The 19,466-nt window shown below is 39.9% G+C and overlaps 1 protein-coding gene across 1 annotated transcript in view; it reads left to right on the top strand.

Moving 5' to 3' along the window:
- The window catches only part of SLC35F1 (solute carrier family 35 member F1), a 410,909-nt gene extending 397,743 nt beyond the window's left edge, over positions 1–13,166 (top strand). Inside the window, exon 8 of the mRNA XM_004597582.2 lies at positions 12,598–13,166. Within this exon, the coding sequence (XP_004597639.1) occupies positions 12,598–12,822 (225 nt within the window). The 3' untranslated portion in view covers positions 12,823–13,166. The remainder of the gene's footprint in view (positions 1–12,597) is intronic.
- The last annotated feature ends 6,300 nt before the right edge of the window (positions 13,167–19,466 follow it).

The raw sequence follows: 19,466 nt of genomic DNA, 5'->3' as shown, positions 1-19,466 counted from the left end.
TTTGCATATCAAGGCAATAGGTTTTTTTTTTTTAGATTTTTAAAAAAGATTTTTTATTGGAAAGGTAGATTTACAGAGGGAAAAAGATACAAAGAGGAAGATCTTCTGTCTGCTGGTTGACTCCTTAAGTGGTCACCACTGACCGGAACTGAGCTAATCCTCAGCCAGAAGCTTCTTCTGGGACTCCCATGTGGGTGCCTGCTTTCCAGGCCACAAGCAGGGATCATGGCTGAGGCTGGCCTGGGCTAAGCCAGGAGACAGGAGCAGGTGTCCATGGGGGTACTGGACCTCCAGCACTCAGGCCATCTTCTACTGCTTTTCCCAAAAGCATTATCAAGGAGCTGGGTGGGAAAGGGAGCAGCCAGGACTCAAAATGGTGTGCATAAGGGATGCTAGAATTCCAGCCAATGCTTTACCCACTACATCACAATGGTGACTCCAACAATTTTGCTTTTATAAAAACACAAAGTTTAAGTTAAAACAGTAAGAAGAAACAATAAGTGTTGCTGAATGCCTCTGTTACATGTTTAATTGTACTCCATGGATTTCAAGGTTTATACAACATTGTGAAAATTCAATAATGATGATGTTGTAAGATTTTATTATGAGGTAACTAGTGATTGTGGGCCCAGTGCTAGTAGTTCCCCACAATATTCTGGAATTTAAAAGTGAACATCAGGACTACTTCGAAGGTGACAGCTATTTGTCAGGAGTGAAACCACTTATTTAGAAAAAATCATTAACTGTTACATCATAATACGATTTTTTTCTTGACAGCTGCCACATCATAGTACTCTTTATGAATAAATTACTGATCCATTTATTTAGTTTTTCTCTTTCATGTCACTATCAGGTACATGAAGGAAAAGGAATAAAAATTCCAATGTGATCACAAAGCAGCTCATCTTTCATTTTGTCAAGGAGCTTCCTCTCCCTGCAGCTGTGATGGTATTTCTTGACCATCATTTATTTCTATAGATTGAGAAAGAACAGCTTCAAAGTTCATCAATAATCCATTAAGATTATTCTGTGATACATTGTGCTAAAGTTGAGTCCATACCCAATGCAAAATAAACATGAGTTTACTATAGAAACTGAAGTACAAAGAATGGAAGAAACAAAAAACAGTTACTTTGTCATACAGTGACTGTGACATTAGGAAAGTGAGAGGAGTTTTCAGCCCAGGAGTGTGATAATGCTTTCACCTCCCAGCAGTGTGTCAGCTGTCAGGACCCTGGTGCACTGTCCAACTACACCTCCTCTCCCATGGCGTTACAGCAAGACATTCATCATGGAATGCCTGACTTTACTTAAGGATCAAGTCTTTGAAAACAGAATGAAATGATCTAAGCCTGAAGGTATTATAGAAGTAGAGAGTAGCGTTGTTTGCCAAATAGGGTGGCCCTGTCTAAACTGGAGTTGTTCACAGGGCTTTCCCGAACATGATTCTGTTCTTAGAACACTTCTCAGGCTACCACAAAGGTGATGGATAGAGTAATAGGAAGACATTTATAGATTTAAGTGTTGACAGGAATTAGGCCAACCACAATACATAGTCTAAAACCTCACTCTAGAAGTGCAAATTCCACGCATTAAAGAGAGTTATGTGAAATAGAATTCTGAGTCATTTGAGTGAACTGTACATGTCCTGTTGGCCTTCAAGGGCCTAACCACTGACCCTTCTTACTGCTCTAACATCTATTCCTCACAGTGCTTCAGTGTCCTCGTCTTAGGAAGGGTTCAGAAAGTAATCATTTCCTCATGCATTCCTAGGAGAGTAGATACTAAATTCCAAGAAACAGCATTGGGTTTTGACTGAGAACTTGATGATGAGTCACTACTAAGTGGTGTACATTAGCAACATTGGCTGTCCCTTGAGCCCTAGAATTAGCCAGGCCCTTTATCCACCAAAGTTTCCATCCTTACTGTGCCTCTATTTCCCCTGACTTCTATGATGGATGCTGCCTTTGATCATTTAGGTCACAACTTAAATGTCTCTTTACAAGAGAGCTTTCCTTATGCAGGTTCCCAAAATAGTCTCACAGCATCCTGTCACCTGTTCACTTCACAATGTTTCTCGAAATTGTTACAGGTGACATCCATCAGTTTGTCTCACCACACACTGGAAATCTTGACTAATTCCATCTTATACGCTACCAATCCTCAGCACATGACACAAAGTAAGAACTCAACAGTGTTTACTGAAGGGATGCATCGGTAGGTGGTACTTGGGAGTATGAACTCACAGTTGCATTCAGTAATCAAATGAATAATCATTTATTATGCTTGCTATTTTTGTCTGATGCAGAGCTAGATTACCATAAACTGGCTAGCTTTAAACAACGGAAACTTATTCTGTCACAGTTCTTGAGGCCATAAATCTGAAATTAGTTTTGTTGAATTGACACTGAGGTTCAGTAGAACTGTGTTCCTTGCACTGGTCCTTGTGGAAAGCATGCTCCTTTCCCCTCCACCTTCTTTGGCTGCCAACAATCTATGCCTTGGCACTGCAGCATTGCGGTCTTTAAAGCCAACAACATCCTCAAGTCTCTCACTCTCTTTCTCTTTCTCTCTCAGGTAGATTCCAAATCCTCTTTTCCTTGTATATCTAAAAATCATTGTATGCCTCTGTCTTACAGAGGTCTAGTGATAGTAAGTAGGACTGATCTGGAGAATCGTGTGTTTATACATCTTCTGGAATATCATAACAGAATAACACAGGCGGGATGGCTTAAACAACAGCAAGTTGTTGCTTCTGGTTCTGGAGACTGGAAATCTTATGTGAAGACCTACTGGTTAGATCTGTGATGAGGTCTCTCCTTCTAGTTTGCTACCCTTATGTTAGCCTTCAGTGTTAGCTAATTCCTTAGAGCCATCAGCAAATACAACTACACTGGGGGTTGGTGTCTCAGTGTATGAATTGCAGGAAGATTTCGAGGAAACCCATCTCTGGCATCCAGGATAATCTCTTATCTGGCAATTTAATCACATTTGGAAATTCCCTTTTTCCAAGCAATATATTCAACATTCATAGGACCAAGGAGTCACAATATGGATGTCTTTGGCACACCATTTTTCAGCCTACTATATTCCATGGGAGCAAATCAAAGTACTCAAATTATTCAGCATGTTCATGGGAACTCAAACATGTCTTATGCAAAATATAATGTAGTTGCTCAAAAATGAAAAATAAGGTTAAAAAATAGAAAGTTGTAGTTCCTGTGACAAATAATTATGCATCACTATAATAAAACTCTGCAATAATAAATCTGAGCACAATGTCTAAAAAAGAGGTTTGTTATTTGCATTGACAAAAAAATTCTTCCACTTGAAATGAACTGATTCTGTGATCTTTTAAATTACCAAATCTATAAATATACTAAAAATTTCACTTGATTAAGCTTTTCAGAAAGGACTTTGAGGAAAGATTTATAACTATCTTTGCTTTCTAATTTGTACTGTGATTTAAACATAACAGTACCTGAATGTTCACTGTGTGCCAAGCACTACTCCAGGTATTTTCCATGTATTACTTCATTGAATACACCCAGTAGCCTTATTTGTGAAGTGCTGTTATTGGCCTTAATTAACTAGTGAATGACTCAAGACTTGGAAAGATGTGGGCTTGTCTAAGACTGCAGAGCCAAGAATTGGCCAACTGGAATGCATACCACATTATCTGATTCCAGAGCTCATATTATGAAATGCTTCATGGAGTTTTTGAAAACCCTAGTTAAAGATCCAGCTAAATCCTTACCTTGCACATGCAGGGATCCCCTATGGACACCAGCTCTAATCCTGGTTGCTCCACTTCCCATCCAGCTCCCTGCTTGTAGCCTGGGAAAGTCGGGGACAGACCAAAGACTTGAGACCTTGAACCTGCATGGGAGACCCAGAAGAAGTTTTTGGCTCCTGGCTTGAATTGGCTCAGCTCTGGTCATTGCTGCCACTTGGGGAGTGAACCAGCAGATGAAAGATCTTTCTCTCTGTCTCTCCTTCTCCCTATAAATCTGCCTTTCTAATAAAAATAAATAAATCTTAAAAAGAAAACTGAATTAAACACACCATTTCTAAAATTCACCAGCGAAAGAACTTGTTCTAGAAGATCTCATCAGATTCAAATCCATTAGTGTCATATTTTTACAAAATCTACAGAGAAGTCTAGCAGGGAAACGAGCCAGAGTAGACTTGTTCCTTCCACTAGAGTCTGAGTACTCTCTACAGGCAGAATTCCCTCTTCCCTGGGACTCTCACTCTTTCTCCTAAGGTCTTCAATTGTTTGGGTGAAGCCCACCCACATTGTGGAGAATAGTTTATTTAAAGTCACTGATTCAAATATGAGTGTCATTTTAAATATATCAGCTATCTAGCTACTGTGGCCTAGGCGAATTGACTCATAAAATTAACCGTGACAACCCATTGGCTTTCAAGTTGGCAACCATATATACAATTGTGCCTTATTTTTTTAATCTTATTTATTTTGAATACAAAGAAATATAATTTCCATCTGCTATGTCCACTACCCCAATGCCCATAGCTAAAGCTATGTCAGGCTTTCACCCAGAGCTAGGAAATACACCCAGTTCTCTGACATGAATGGCAAGAACTCAAGCGCTTGAGCTGTCATCTGCTTCCATGGCATGGTAATCATGCTGCTGGATCAAAACCAGAACAGCCAGCCCTGAATCAGTATTTTGATGTGGTATGCACGTGTGCCAAGCAGTAACTTTAACTTGCTATGCCATAATTCCCACCCTAAAGCATGTCTTTCAATCATGTTGAATATCCAAATAAAGACAGTAATAGAGCTATACTTTTTCCCAGCATGATTTAACACTCCTACATGCAACCGAAAACATGCAAACATCTTCTCCAGAAAATGATACAAAGACCATGAATAACATGCTCTTACCTCGTTATCCTACAACTTCAACATCATGTAGAGCCAATACCACTTAGCTATCAAGAAAATATAGAAGGAAGAAACCTGTGAAATATACCATATGTCCATACACACAAGTAGCATTGTTTCCAAAATAAGGAAGACATATTCATCACAATTAGGTCCTTATTTCTGTAACTGGACACATGGTCATAACCATGATTCATAACCACCTGCTCCCACTATCATCTTCTGCATTCTCTTTACTCTCAGCAAGAATCTTGGCTGGTCATAGCTCTATATTTCATGGAGTTACCCAAACCTTCATTGCCAACGTGTGAAAGTCATTAGTAAGCCTGCCTGGATTGGATGTTAAACACAGGGCATGGTGCTACTAAGGACTATTTACAGAATCACCTGAATTCCCAAAAGCAACAATTGTTCAGTTTTCCTTTGGAAGTCAGGTTCTGTCACCCCAGCCCATTCAGCACTGTAACTCTCTTCCTTGCCTTGTAATTCAGAAGCAGGGAGAACCTGAAGAGAACAGATGGCAATTTTCACTTTCAGTGTAATGGAATCATTGTTCTCTCTCCTGGTAGAAGCATTCTTGCCTTTGGAACTGAGACTTTCACATCAGTGGAGTGTAAGTTGCATGACAGGAAGTAAAATTTTGCCAATAGATCACTAAGCCTAATAGTGAGTGGTGACATTTCCATTACCATCTTCTGATCATTGCAGTGAGACAGGTGGGATGTGTTGAGCTGCAACACCACAACTACAACAGACAAAATAAATATCTTTCACTGACTTTCTCAGATGCAGTTTCCTGCAAAGCTGTTCCATCCCAGTGCACATTTCTGTGTTGTGCCAAGAAAAACAGATGTCTTATGACACAAGTGTACCACAGAGTGAAGGCCACTGCTCAGGGTGCCCCACTAAGCAAAAATGTAATAATTTTTTCAACTGCTAATGACAATGAGAACGATGCATGGAAAGGCAAAATCAATGACCCTTCATCAAACTTTGTTGTCACTGAGCCTAAAATTAAACATTCCCGCAAAAGAGACTCCTTCTGTCTCACTTTTGGTGAGGCCAGCACAATCTTTTTTTTTTTCCTTTTTATGCTGGATTGCACAAAATAGAAATTGTATGAACAAGAATTTCTGTCAACTCATCAAGTCAAGTAAATATGTCTGTTATATAAAAGATAATGACAGAAATCCATTTTTAGTTGCCTATGGCTGTACTCATGTGTGAAAGTGCTCACTGGGGAAGATATTTGACTGTGAAAGAAGCTTTATTGGTCTTACATGTGATTGGCTGCACGAATTATATTGCCAAATGAATTGGTTTTGCAAACCAAACAGAAGGCCTCATAAACAAAAATGGGATTGCAGCTCAGGGCACAGTCTTGCCCTGGGTGACAGACACACAGAGAGACAGGGCCCTACTTACTGCTTCTCCTCCCTCTAACAGTGCAGTGCTTGAAGAATAAATCATTTTCTACTTATTTAGGGTTTAGCCTGAGGTTTCTGATATTGATAGAAAGACCGTTTAACATTCTGACTAAGGCATTCAAATGTTTATTTTCTGTCTTGATTCAATTGAAGCAGAGTTGGGGTTCAGTTTTCCAAACTAGAGAAAGAATATGCAGTGAAAGGGATAGAGATTACTATTTTTAGTCTCAAAAGGGCAACTGATTGTGATGTTTGTCAATGAATTGTGTGCCAATCCACATTTGGTATTTTGCATGGTATGACCTAGAAGAAACAAATGTAATATTAAACCAGACAGATGTAATCGTTTATTTTATAACAGAAATTTTAAAAAGAATTGAGAAAAGAGGATCCACAAGCGGAGACAAGCGTCTGATGAGGCAGAGCAATAACTGAAGGTTAGAATGCCCAGGCAATGTTTTTCTAGTTCAGAAAAACCAGAAACCAAGTTTTTCATTTTTACTACACTTAATCATAATAAAAATGATCTTGTTAGTTTCGTGCAGAACCGAAATTAAGAAGGCAAGCCTCAACTTGCTTGTGTTGATTTTCTGTGGAGCCAGACCTGCCAAGTTTCCTTTGTTTGAGTAGCAATTGGCTACAAATATGCAGCAATAGGTCAGGAAGCCTGAGCAGGCACAGCTAACTGCACGATCTGCCCCCACATCCACCTCCCTACACCCAGTGCTTGAGCTACTGGACTTCACACATGGCCTTCAACCCCCAAGATATACACGCAGTGTTGAGACCTGCCCTGGCCAAAGGGCCCATCCTTCAATAAACTTGTAAAGTCAGGCAGGACAGACCAAGGATTCCACTTCGAGTTTCCTTCACTGAAACAACATTGTCTTTCATTTCTGTTTTCTTTTTTTTAAAGATTTATTTGTTTGTTTGTTTGAAAGTCAGGTTTACAGAGAGGAGAGACAGAGATAAAGATTTTCTATCTGCTGATTCACTCTCCAAGTGGCCACCACGGCCAGAGCTGAGCTGATCTGAAGCTAGTAGCCCGGAGCTTCTGCTGGGTCTCCCATGTGCGTGCAGGGTCCCAAAGCTTTGGGCCATCCTCAACTGTTTTCCTAGGCCACAAGCAGGAAGCTGGATGGGAATTGGAGCAGCCAGGACATGAACCCAGCCCCCATATGGAATCCCGGGGCATGCAAAGTGATGACTTAAGCCACTAGGTTACTGTAAAGCTCTTTTAAGGTGGATTCTCTGTTAGTTCATTTCCTATTGCTTATCTGAAGTGCTACAGCTGAGTGCTTTTACATAGGGTGTTGTTTTAAACTTCCCACATCTGGAGGACAGAGAGTATGGCACCAGTTTCTGCTCAGTTCAGGTGAAAGCATTGTTGCTGATGGCCTGAGTATGGTGGGCACACCTGGTCAGGAGAAATTCAGAAGCTGGTTTGCATTCACTCACAGAAACTCATACCAGGAGTCCTACCTTTATCCCTCCTGTGGGCAGCGCCTGTGAGGACCTAAACACCTCCCATGACATTCCATCTCTTAAAGGTCCATGACTTGAACACTGACTGCCACAATGAATTTTGTGGGAATAAGCCACATCTGACCTATAGCCACTTTCTAGGAATGAAAGAAAAGCCAAGCCTGCCATACAGGTATCAGTGATCCATATGTTCAGTGAAAGTGGAGCTTAGGGCTGGCACAGTGACTCAACAGGCTAATCCTCAGCCTTGCGGTGCCAGCATCCCACTTAGGCATTAGTTCTATTCCCACCTACTCCACTTCCAATCCTCTTCCCTATTATGGACTGGGAAAGCAGCAGAGAATACCCAAGTCCCTTGTAATCTACACCCATATGGAAGACCTGGAAGAAGCTCTTGGCTACTAGCTCAGCAGGTGGAAGATCCTCTGTGTCTCACATTCTCTCTGTAAATCTTTCTTTCCAATAAAAATAAATAAATCTTTTTTAAAAGAAAGAAAGTAGAGCTTCAAAGAGGGTCTCTCCGCAGTCGCTTGGCACCTCTCTAAGGGTTGTGCATGTTGTACCTTACTGACCCTGCTATCATTTTAGTCCAGCTGGAGAAGGGACATTGCCCTTGAACCACCACCTTCTTTACGTATTCTATCTGATGTGTTTCTAGGTGTACTTGGAAATAGTTTTCAAATCATGTGGGATTTTTCTCCTTATATAGGATTAGATATCTTGAAGTCATTCATTTATTGAAATTCAACGTAGATACTCAACACCAAAATAAAATCAAAATCAGATCTGTCCGTGCTGAATGCCACATTAGCTAACTTAGTGATCATGCTGATATGCCAAATGCCTAACGGCTAAATTTCATTCCTAGTTGCAAGTGAAAGAGTTTTGCACAGGCTGATTATCAATCTTCCAAGCTACCCCACTGTGTATGATGACTTATGGCTTTGAGCAATATACAGGATTTTCATTATGAACAGTGAGTGTCTTCTGACCCTTGTTTGCAGACACTCCTCAAGATCTGCAAAGTAAATAGAGTTTGTGGTATTAATTCAAACCTTGTTTGTTTTCCATCTCTCCAACTAACACATGTAGCAAAATGCAGGCCAGGGTGTATCTGCAGCAAAGACCAGACAGACCATTCTCATGGAGTACATTTGGGTAATAGGGTGATCACAAAGTCCACTTGAGATTGGGATCCATGATCCTCAATGGACACAGTGAGCTCCTGGCTAAACCATGCCTTTATTTGTAACTGACAGAGAACTGGAGGTAAGTCCCTCTTTGTGGTTCAGTTAACCAGCCCAGTCTAAGTTCCATGTGATCGCATGGCTTTTGAAAAGAAAACTACAGATGAGTGCAGAATCCAGTACTCGTGTCCTCCTATGGGTACCCCAATGACATTTTCTTCTTTTGTAATAAGCTAGAAAGAGGAAATAGAAAACCAAAAGAAAAACAAACAAGAAAAAACAGACCTTCCTGTTACCAGTTAAACATTCAGTATTTATCATGATTAATCATACTGCTTGTTTGACTGTTCCCATTTTAGGCTTGTGTATTTAATGAAAACTTTCTCTACCGTCTATTAATAAAAACCTCTTGAGTAACTTCCCAGATGCCTTGGTCCTATAAACTTCCATGCTATCTTTCGAACAATTTTAGAGGAGATTCTGTATGAACTAAATAGAAATATATTAGAAATCTAGTATATGTGCTCATTCTAATACCATGTCCTGAGGAAATATGTTACAGTGAGTTGCCACTGATCCTGATGGTTTCACACCCAAAAAAGGTGCAGTTCTTTGAAGTGTTATGTTTCAGTTTTATTTCCTACATGACAAAGGCATTCATTTTACAAAATATTACCATTTTTGTCACACTGGTTAAATCAGGATACAGAATCTAAAATCCGAAATTGAGAGAAATATAAATTCTGCTTGGACACTGAGCATGAAGGCCTTGTCTCTCCTTTCTTTTACCTTATTTTAACTCTGAAGTCCTATCTACTTCAGGCTTATGAAGCTCCTAGATCAATCCAGGGAGTGGCAGTCTTCACTCTTACACCAGGGCTTTGCCTTTGGTATTTTACTTCTCAGTTTCCGTGCTGTCACTCTTTTTCATAGACCTTTGGCATGAAAATGACTTGGGGAGTAAATGATTCTGGATCTGTGATGACTTCCTTTTCAATATTTTTAAAAGCATGTGATGCACAAGCACTGCCATTGTATTATATAGTCTGAAGGTTTAAAACTTGAAATGCACCTCTTAGATAGTCTTCCTTTAAAAATTATGTTTCTTTCTGTAGTCTGAGACTTCCCTTTAATTAAATGTATGTATCCATTCAAATTAAAATATTAGCAAGTGAGATTTAGTAGATGTCTAAGTAGATAACATTAGGTTGTATGATTGATTCTAGTCAAAAAGACACATTCCCATAGTCAAAGGATTATTAGAAACAGAATTTAATCACTGATTATATCAGAATATTTTAAGAAATAACATTACATAATTGCAACTATGATAATAAAAAGCAGTGACAACAAGAAGCTTACATGAATTGAATGCTTACTTCAAGGTAAGCACTATAACTGGGCTACATCCTTTAATCTTTATCATTAGTCTGTTGTTTTGTAGTAGGTGCATTTGAATAATAAGAAAACTTGCACATGGAAAGATTCAGTCATTTGACTAGGGTTTCAGCTAGAAAGTATTGAAGCTGCCATTTGAATGCAGTGTGGTGGTTAGAATGCCTTGGTGACCACAAACTTCCGGTCTTCATGCAGAGTCACAAAAGTCACACAAGTTCCAGGTGAAGGATGACACTTTTTTATGTAGAATTCCAGGAAGCAAATTTATGGGTTAATAGGTTTTCAGATATCATATATAGCAGTATATATGGTATATATAGCAGTATAGTGGTTAATGGTCTTCATCTTTACCATTTTATTTTACAAATTCACGAAGAATTAGCATATTTATTTTCACTGTGGAAAACTGAGTTAAATGTCTTGGGTTATTAAGTGGGCTACTGTAGCCTGAATTAGAACATAAATGTGTTTGAAGAATCATTGTCATACAGTTTGATTGCAAAAAAAAATATTTAGAGTTGCAATAAGGAGTGCCCTAAAAAACAAACCAGAAAATCATCCTTATATCAAGTTATCTTGCTACTGCATTAAAGAAAAACAAAAGAGGAAAAGAAGAATGGCAGGGAAGCAAGGAGAGGAGAGGAGATTGGAGAAGAGGGAAGGGAAGGGAAGGGGAGGGAAGGGAAGAGGAGGGGAGGGGAGGGGAGAGAAGGGAGGGGAGGGAAGGGAGGGAGGGGAGGGGAGGGTAGCAGAGGAGAAGGGAAGGGATAGGAATGATGGGACCACGGAGGAGGAGAAGGAAGCAAACGCTGTAACAGGGAAATTTATCCGCGGGGTGAGAGACCTGTTCTAAATGTTACTTTTAAGACTTCCTTTTTCATTCCTGAACTATCAATTACAGATATATTTTAGCTTTTTATTCTAGTTGGTAAATTGTTTCATAGAGTTGTTTTCTGTTCTTTCCTGGGTTGTTTTCCTGTTCTTTCTTTCAGCTTCCAACTAATTTTTGCCTTTTTTTAAAAAGTGGGCTTTAGTTCTTTCAGGGTATAAGTATAAAATAAAAGAATAAAATTAATTCTCTCTTCCCATGGATGCAGGATGTGCTGAAGATGAGAATAAGAACCAGTGCCTAAAATGAGCTTTGTAGGTCATAAGTGCCTTGTATTGTTTTGATCTATTTGTATCTCTGTTTTTTTTTCCCCTCTGGGATTATTAAGATTTTAAGGAAGATGTTAGGGATTAGCCATACACTTCATCTTTCTCTCTCCAAGACATAGTGCAGTATTTAATATAAAGAAGGCATTCAAGAATCCATGTATTGAATAGAGAGAATAAGTGAAAGAATGAATGAATGAAACAGTAGAAATGACAACACTTATGTTGTTACCTTAATCTCCCCTAGTAACTATTCAACTAATAATTTCCAGTGCATCCACACAGGCATCTCTACAGTTTGTGATTTTTCAGTAACACATACAAATCTTTGGGACTTTCATAAACCAAACTCCTCCCAGACCACCCCAACCTCTATGAACTGACCAGCTAAGAGTTTCGAAAGCAGAATATTGTGTATGTAGCTCGGATGGTCTTGTTTTCAGACAGAGAGGGGCGGGAACGGGAGGTTGTGTGTCTTCTTGTTGTCCAAGCATAATCTAATCTTGCAAAGGTAATTGCCATAGTCAATAAAACTTTCTGTGAAGAGACATATCACCTGCATGGGATTCAAGCAAAACTAGAGAGCCCAGGCTGAGCTATCAACAAGGTATTCCTTGTTTACGGCTACATTACACCCTTAAATGGGATAGCCATATCTCTCCTGGATTTAATGAAGCTGCAAATAACCAACTCTTCATTGCGTGACATTGAAGATTTTTTGTTTTTAACCTGATGTTTTTTCATTTGTATTTAACTACATCTTTCAACACATCAGGTGCTCCGTTTGGTGCATTGGAGACAATTAGCTAAACATTCCCCTGTGTTAGCCACAGGATCTAGTAAAAGAAACAAGGGGGAATCAATAAGAGAGTTTAGGGACAGAAAAACCACTTTCCATCAAAAGTAATGGCCAACTCTGCAAGCCACCTGTTCTGACAAGAAACAGCTCCGTCCGGTCCTGCTTCTCCATGCCTCATGAATGTCTTCATGGTTCTGCTCCAGCTGTTGAATGACCTTGCTGTTGTGTTTTTAGTTTTCAGGACTGTATCTCCTGTCCTTCTTCACCATTCTCATCGGGCTGGTGCTGTACTCCTCCACCTCCACGTACATAGCCCAGGACCCCCGAGTGTACAAGCAGTTCCGCAACCCTTCGGGACCTGTTGTGGACTTACCAACCACAGCTCAGGTGGAGCCTTCCGTCACCTACACTAGCCTGGGCCAGGAAACCGAAGAAGAGCCCCATGTCCGCGTGGCCTAGGATGAGGCCCACCCTGCCCACTGAGGACAACTCAGTGGCCATGTGTCTGCTCATCATCTCTGTCTTGTACATAGAGAAAGGTATTTACTAGGTGCAGTTTACACAGGTGGACTGCAAGGTAGCCAATCCTCTGAGAGCTTGTAAGGGAAGAAGCTAAGCATCCCTGGAAATGCAGGCCCGAATCTGCCTTTTTCAGAGATGCCTAGCTGATATGTAACTTGATCTCCACCCCTCTGCATTAATTACTGTGAAATTTTTTGAATAAAAAGCAAATATTGTTGTTATTATTACTTATATTATTATTGTTACTGTTATCACACCAACCTGCAGGAGGCTATTTTGTCCTTCTGCCATACCCACATGTAGGCAGCATCAATCCCACTTTTCTACGGCAAGTCACTTTTTAAGAATCACACTTTATTTTTTTGCACAGACTGTATGAGTGTCGCATGCCACAGGAGCTCCACCCCTGAGAAGTTTCCTTATCCTAGGGACCTGGTGGCTAGTAGTTTCCTCTGCTACCTGTTGGATTGCCTGCTCACTAAATATTTTGTGCTGTGACCCTTGTGGGGAGGGGCAACTGACCATATAATTCTCTATTCTAGGAATAGATTTAACACAAACATTGTAGCCTTTTTATATTTCAATCTCTGAGGACTCCAGGCCATTACCTTTCAGTTGTGCCACATGATTCTACTAATGAAGTCCCCACAATAACAGGATAAGGACTGTTCCATTTCTGTGGCTTATGGGAAACCCCAGAAATAATACCATTTGTTCTTAGGGAGACGTATATGTATATGTATATGCATATGTATATGTATATGTATATATAGACACATATAGTTTAAACCTTTTACTCCTCCCTATAGCCTCTCTTCAAACACTGTTTTTTATTTTACTTTTTACTTTTTTCATTCCTAGATATCCTTTATGACAATGTGCAAATCAGCTAAGACATTAGTAAAAGTAATGATCCTCTACCTTGTTAATTGGGTGACACCATTTTTAATATACACCAGCATGGTGTATATTGTATTATTGGTTTTGCCATCTCCTAACAAAGTCAAGGTGCTGATGCAGAGCAGTCTGAAAATAGATCAATTGCTCTGGCCACTTTGTAATGGTAAAGATCTCACCATTGAAAAACCTTGGTCCTTTTTGGCATCCATTCATTAGCAGATTATATTGACATACATTCTCAAGGATAGATACAGATAATATTTCAGAGGCCTATAAAATTGAGACTGAAATGTCACCAGGGTAATCTATTGTCCTAGAAGAAGCCTTTACTTCAAACACAGAACCTTAAGATATACCACAGACCTATATGCTGTAGAGCAGATTTTGTGTTTCAGTGTGAGAAAGTCTTTAAATAACTTCAATACCGTTCAAAAAGATCCTCATTGGAATGGCAGGGTTTATAAAGGAAAGATAAATCTTACAAGAGTTTGGACAGCTCAAGTTAGTATTCTCAAGCCAGTGAAGCAAATTACCAGTGAAGCCTCCATGCAGTAGGACAGAATGAAGCCCAGAGCTTGGGCACCGCCTGCAGGTCACTGACCGATGCACCCATGCTGTCCATCAGCACCCACGTGGCCTTGTGCTTGCCTTCCACACAAGGTGGGTGGGTGGTCTCACCCTTGAAAATGAGGGAGAGGGAATCTTCTATGATGTGCAAATTTCATGGCCCTGTCAATTCAGCCCTCTTAGAAACCTATTTCCTAGTCTGTGAGGGGTGGCAGGGGGAATCTATTCAAGCTGAATCAAACTAAAACAGCCACCATCTGCTCTCTGCTACCTTTAAGCCAATTAAATACCTTTCTCTGAATAGTTTGTCCATTCAAATCTGAAGACCTTTAAAGACTGTGGGTTTTTTGGTGTGTGTTTACATTCCTTTGGTTTGCGTAATTTGCTTGATTTGTTGCATTTTTAGTATTTATTTTAAGCCAAATGTTTTCATCTTTTTGATTCATTTTTTATGACACGAATTTGTAGAACTTAGTAAAAAAAATCTTAAGAACTGGGTGAAACTATTTCCAAATATATTCATTGGGATGGTAATTTTTAAAAATTGAATTCCCAAAAGGTTTGCCATTAACAGATGTCGAAAGGTTGCCATCTGAATTATTTTATGGCATGTTTCAAAATGACTCCACTGTATGGAAACCAAATGTGAATGTTAAGAACAATTTGCTGTATACACTTACTGTCCTGGTTTTTATACTCAGACTTTCATATTACTGGGTTGCCTCACAATGTCGATGTGTTTCCACATGGAAAGGCTGACAACACTAACTTGTCCAAATCCAGAATTCCAGACTGACCCTTCAGGGAAAAATAAAATAAGGAAGAACAAATTCTTTCTTTATGTAAAAACGTTGATCCTTTGGGAGTAGGGTGGGAAGTGGGAATAGGACGTCGTTAACTCTACTTGTTTCAGTTCATGAGATTCCGTAACCTCAGTAGACACCAGCAAAACTTGTAGCTTTTCAGTCTACCACCACTGTCTCCTCAACCAATAAGACGTAGCCGTTGGTCGAAAACGTGTCTGGCTAAGAGCAAACCACGGCTCGCCTAAACCCTGCTAGGAACCAGTGGCAGTTCTCACTGACTTCCTCAATGGAGCTGGTACCGGATACAGAACTTACTTTGGTAGTACCCACCCACAGCTTCCAACTCAGAAATAACAAAGCCAAGTGGACCATGCAATGGAAACATTTGCACCACTGTGTCTCATAAAAATGTTTCAATGTTTAGTTTAGATAACGCTTACTTGTGCTATTAACCTTTTGACAGGCGTGTTGTATTGTTTGTTTTGGGTTTATTTTTGCCTTTTAACCATTTAGTAGTCCCCAGCTAGCTACCAGTGCAGATTTTACCCCATGGGTAGGATTCTATGGTTAAGCCACATAGCGAAGCACACTAATCCTGACATTGCAAAAGGAAAATATGAACCAAAAAAGAAACTGACACCAATTAAGTTGAACAAACTGTCCATTTTTGATATTTTGCATGCTCCCCCATGGACTGGCTGTGGCAGTGTAATGCCTGTATAATGTTTTCAAATAAAAATAAATGCTTTATGAAAGCATTGAGTTCTTGGTTTTCTTGTGTATTTGTTTGCACTATGACAACCATGGAAGCAGCTCCCTTGGGATGCTAGAAATAGCAACAGAAGTAGATAGCTGGGTACATGTCAAAGTAAAAACCAGAAAGAAAATATTTCCAAATTAGGAAGTGCTGTGTTGGTCTCAAAGCTATAGCTTCAAAGAGCCAAAGTAAACACATTTGTAATTTGCAAAATGAATTATTCATCCCAGAACTTCTAAAGGCTTTAAATGTTACAACTTCCAAGCCCACATTTGAAACACATGAAAGATAATATTAATTCACCCCGCAAAAAGAATTTCTCATAAACAGAAAAGTTTCAGGGCTGGCATTGTGGCAAAGCAGGTAAAGTTGCTGCCTACTGCACCTGTATCCCATATGGATGCCTGTTCAAATGCTAGCTGCTTCATTTCCAGTCCAACTTCTTGCTAATGTGCCTGGGAAGCAACAGAGAATGGCCCATGCCTGGTACCTTTGTACCAATGTGGAAAATCTGGACGAGGTTGCTGGTTCCTTTTTTCAGATCTATCCAACTCCTTTCATCGTGTCATTTAGAGAGTAAACCCGCAAGTTGAAGACCTTGCTGTCTGTCACTTCCTCGCTCTGTGTAACTGAGCCTTTCAAATAAATACCAAATTTTTTTTTATCAAAAAGAGAAAAGTTCTGTGTATGCTGTCCTTGGCACAATAGCAGATTTACAGGGCAATCGTCTTCCCAGGGCACCTGTTTAAAACAACAGCTGTCGCCTGTGTTCCTGTTGGCTGTATCTGAGTTTCCATGTGCTTGTCATTTGTGTTCACAGACTTCAAAACCTACACGAGCTGATCAGACTGTCTTCGTTACATATTAAACATTTTTATAAGAAATATGCTCCTGGTGGTAAGGAGGAAGCTTGGATCCCAACCATGAAGATTCCCAGACCTTCACCACAAACTATTAATACGAGCAACAAGGACTATATCCCAACTGCCAAGGAGGCCACAGGGAATTGGATGCCCTCGGAGGCCGAGTACTCTGAGGTCACCCATCCCCAACCGGAGCTTCCGCAGGGGATGGAAGAAGTCCAAACACTACCGTGCAGAAACCAATGTCATCGGAAAGACAACCAGAAGCCCTGAGCGGTCTGCAGAAACAGAAGAACAATAAATGTCCTTCGGGACCAGGGAGGAGAGCTTTCTCTGGTCCGAGCCTGGCTCCAACTCTGGACCCCCACCCTCCCTCGCAATGACCATCGGGATCGCTCCGAAAACCCCTCATAGCAAACAAACAATCATACAAACTAAAAAAACCTAAAATAAATAGACAAACAACAAAAAGTAGAGCTTGGAATCTGACAGGAAAGAGCTGGCGTGGATTGGTTCATGCCTCGCTGGGTGGGACACAAAGGTTAGTCACCCCTCACCATGGTGTTGGGGATTTTCCTGCACACCCCCCCCCAAAAAAAATGTTCTACACCTTAATTGTCAACAAATGTCTTGTTAGAGTTACAAGCCAGTCCAGATTATCCTAAAATCTGCCAAGATCAGCAAAATTGTACTTCAACACAACAAATGGCTAAATACTAAAATGAAATAGACACGAGACAGCTGAATGGTACCTTATAGCCATTTTAAGGTATATAGCAGCCGGTCCGGTCCTGTATATAAACTAAAATTGAAATGTCAATGAGCTAATCAGAGGTTGTGTTAAGAACTTGCTTTTTTTTTTTTTTAACATACTGGTTACTCAAAACCATGTCAATTCCACAATGTTGCAAATTGCTGTTGATGTTATATTGGGACTCTTAATTGACTGGGATGATATTCTACCAGCTCTAACTTCGGACCAGAAATGGTCTCCCCAAGAAACTGTTCAACCCATCTGGACAATAAGTAGCTGGACTCTATGCTTGGTATACGTTTGCAAGGAAAGAATCTTGATTGAATTTGAACTGTAATACTGCATCAAGGTGGAGGAATCCACCAGGGGGGAGGGGCATGGGGTAGGGTGGGGGATTCCCAGAGCCTATGAAACTGTCACATAATGTGAAATAATTAATAAAAAAAAAGAAATATGCTCCTTTTTCAGGAAAAATTAAGCGGCAACATGCTGCTTTATAAAGTGCAAAAGTGCTCTTAATATCCATCACAGTCTATGTCTATGAAAAGAATAGCATGTAGTTAAAAAGTGTCGCTTAAAAACTATAATGGCTTTAGTATTTTTTCCTTGAAAAAATGTGTATCTCTGAGATTTTATTTACTTTTCATTGGTAGGATCTTTGATCAAAGGCAAAATAAAACTGAACCTCAGCCTGTGCTTATATGCTCTTCAATTCCAAATGACTGTGATCAAACTAGAACAGACAGAAATGTACAAGTCATGTTTCCTCAAGGAATCGAAATTTTGTTTATTTTTTCTTTGGGGATTACTTATATAATTGAATTACACAGAGAGAGGTAAAGACACAGAAGCCAGCATTTCAGGCAGTAGCTTTACCCACTATGACACAATGCTGGCCCTGTGATTTTCATAAAACCTAAGTTTCCTATGTGTTTGAAGGTTCTTGCAATGCTAAGATAAGGAGGCAGCCAAACGGTTGTTCTGTTACCATAAGGGAAACAAGTAAAATTCAGCAGGAGGGCAGTATTATTATACCGTGTTAGTGTTGCACAGGAAAACAAACTGTCATGTTTGAAATAACAGGAGCTGAAATTACATCCAGCTTATCTGTTTTCAGTACCCAACAAAACACCTTGCACAGGAAGGCACTCATTCATCTTGTAATGGAATCTGGCTTTTTGACCATAAATACAAGTTACATTTGTAAGACATCCTGTTACACAGTGTGCTCTTTGTTCTCCTGATACTCTTAAATTCTTTTCAGTAAAATTCCTGTTCTTGGAAAGGAAGCAATCACCATGTCTGTTTCAAGGTGCCCTTCTAGGGAATGTTTTTGAACAACTGCTTACAATGTTTGAACCTTCAAGTTTCAGACTGAGACAGGCAATAACACCATGGAGTTCTCTCACTCCCCATGAAGTGGTGTTAACTGATACCATTTTTTTTAATTATATAAATGCTCATTTTGAATTTTCTTCTTTCCCTTCTTCTTCCTTTGACTGTTTTCCCTTCTTTTTCTCCCTGTCTTTCTTCTTTCTACAAGGGCAAGCTCATGGCTCACCATGGGCTGCCTAGGCAGAGCCTCTATTCTATTCTCCAAATGGTCAAAATGGCTAATTCAAAGATAATGTAATACAGTGTCTTGGATGGCTGTAACCAGTATCTGAAGGGCGGCTATTGTGTGTCACATTTCAGATAGTCAGATAAGTTTTTCCAAATATTCTTGCAGCCTGAATTAAAATTGGTGAGCAGTGGGAAGTGACGCCTGCAAGTAGGCTCTGAGATCAGAACCTTCCACCTGCACGGACAAAGGCCTGGAGTGGATGAGCTAGGATTTGTGAAACTGTGAAAATGAGCTTGTTCAGCAAATCTCATCCTGAGGGGATGAATACATGGGGATCATTTCAGGGTAAGGAAATGTTTTACTCTTTACT

This window comes from Ochotona princeps, chromosome 1 (assembly GCF_030435755.1).
Source record: "Ochotona princeps isolate mOchPri1 chromosome 1, mOchPri1.hap1, whole genome shotgun sequence".
Classification (NCBI taxonomy): domain Eukaryota; kingdom Metazoa; phylum Chordata; class Mammalia; order Lagomorpha; family Ochotonidae; genus Ochotona; species Ochotona princeps.
This window is presented reverse-complemented; position numbering and strand designations above follow the sequence as displayed.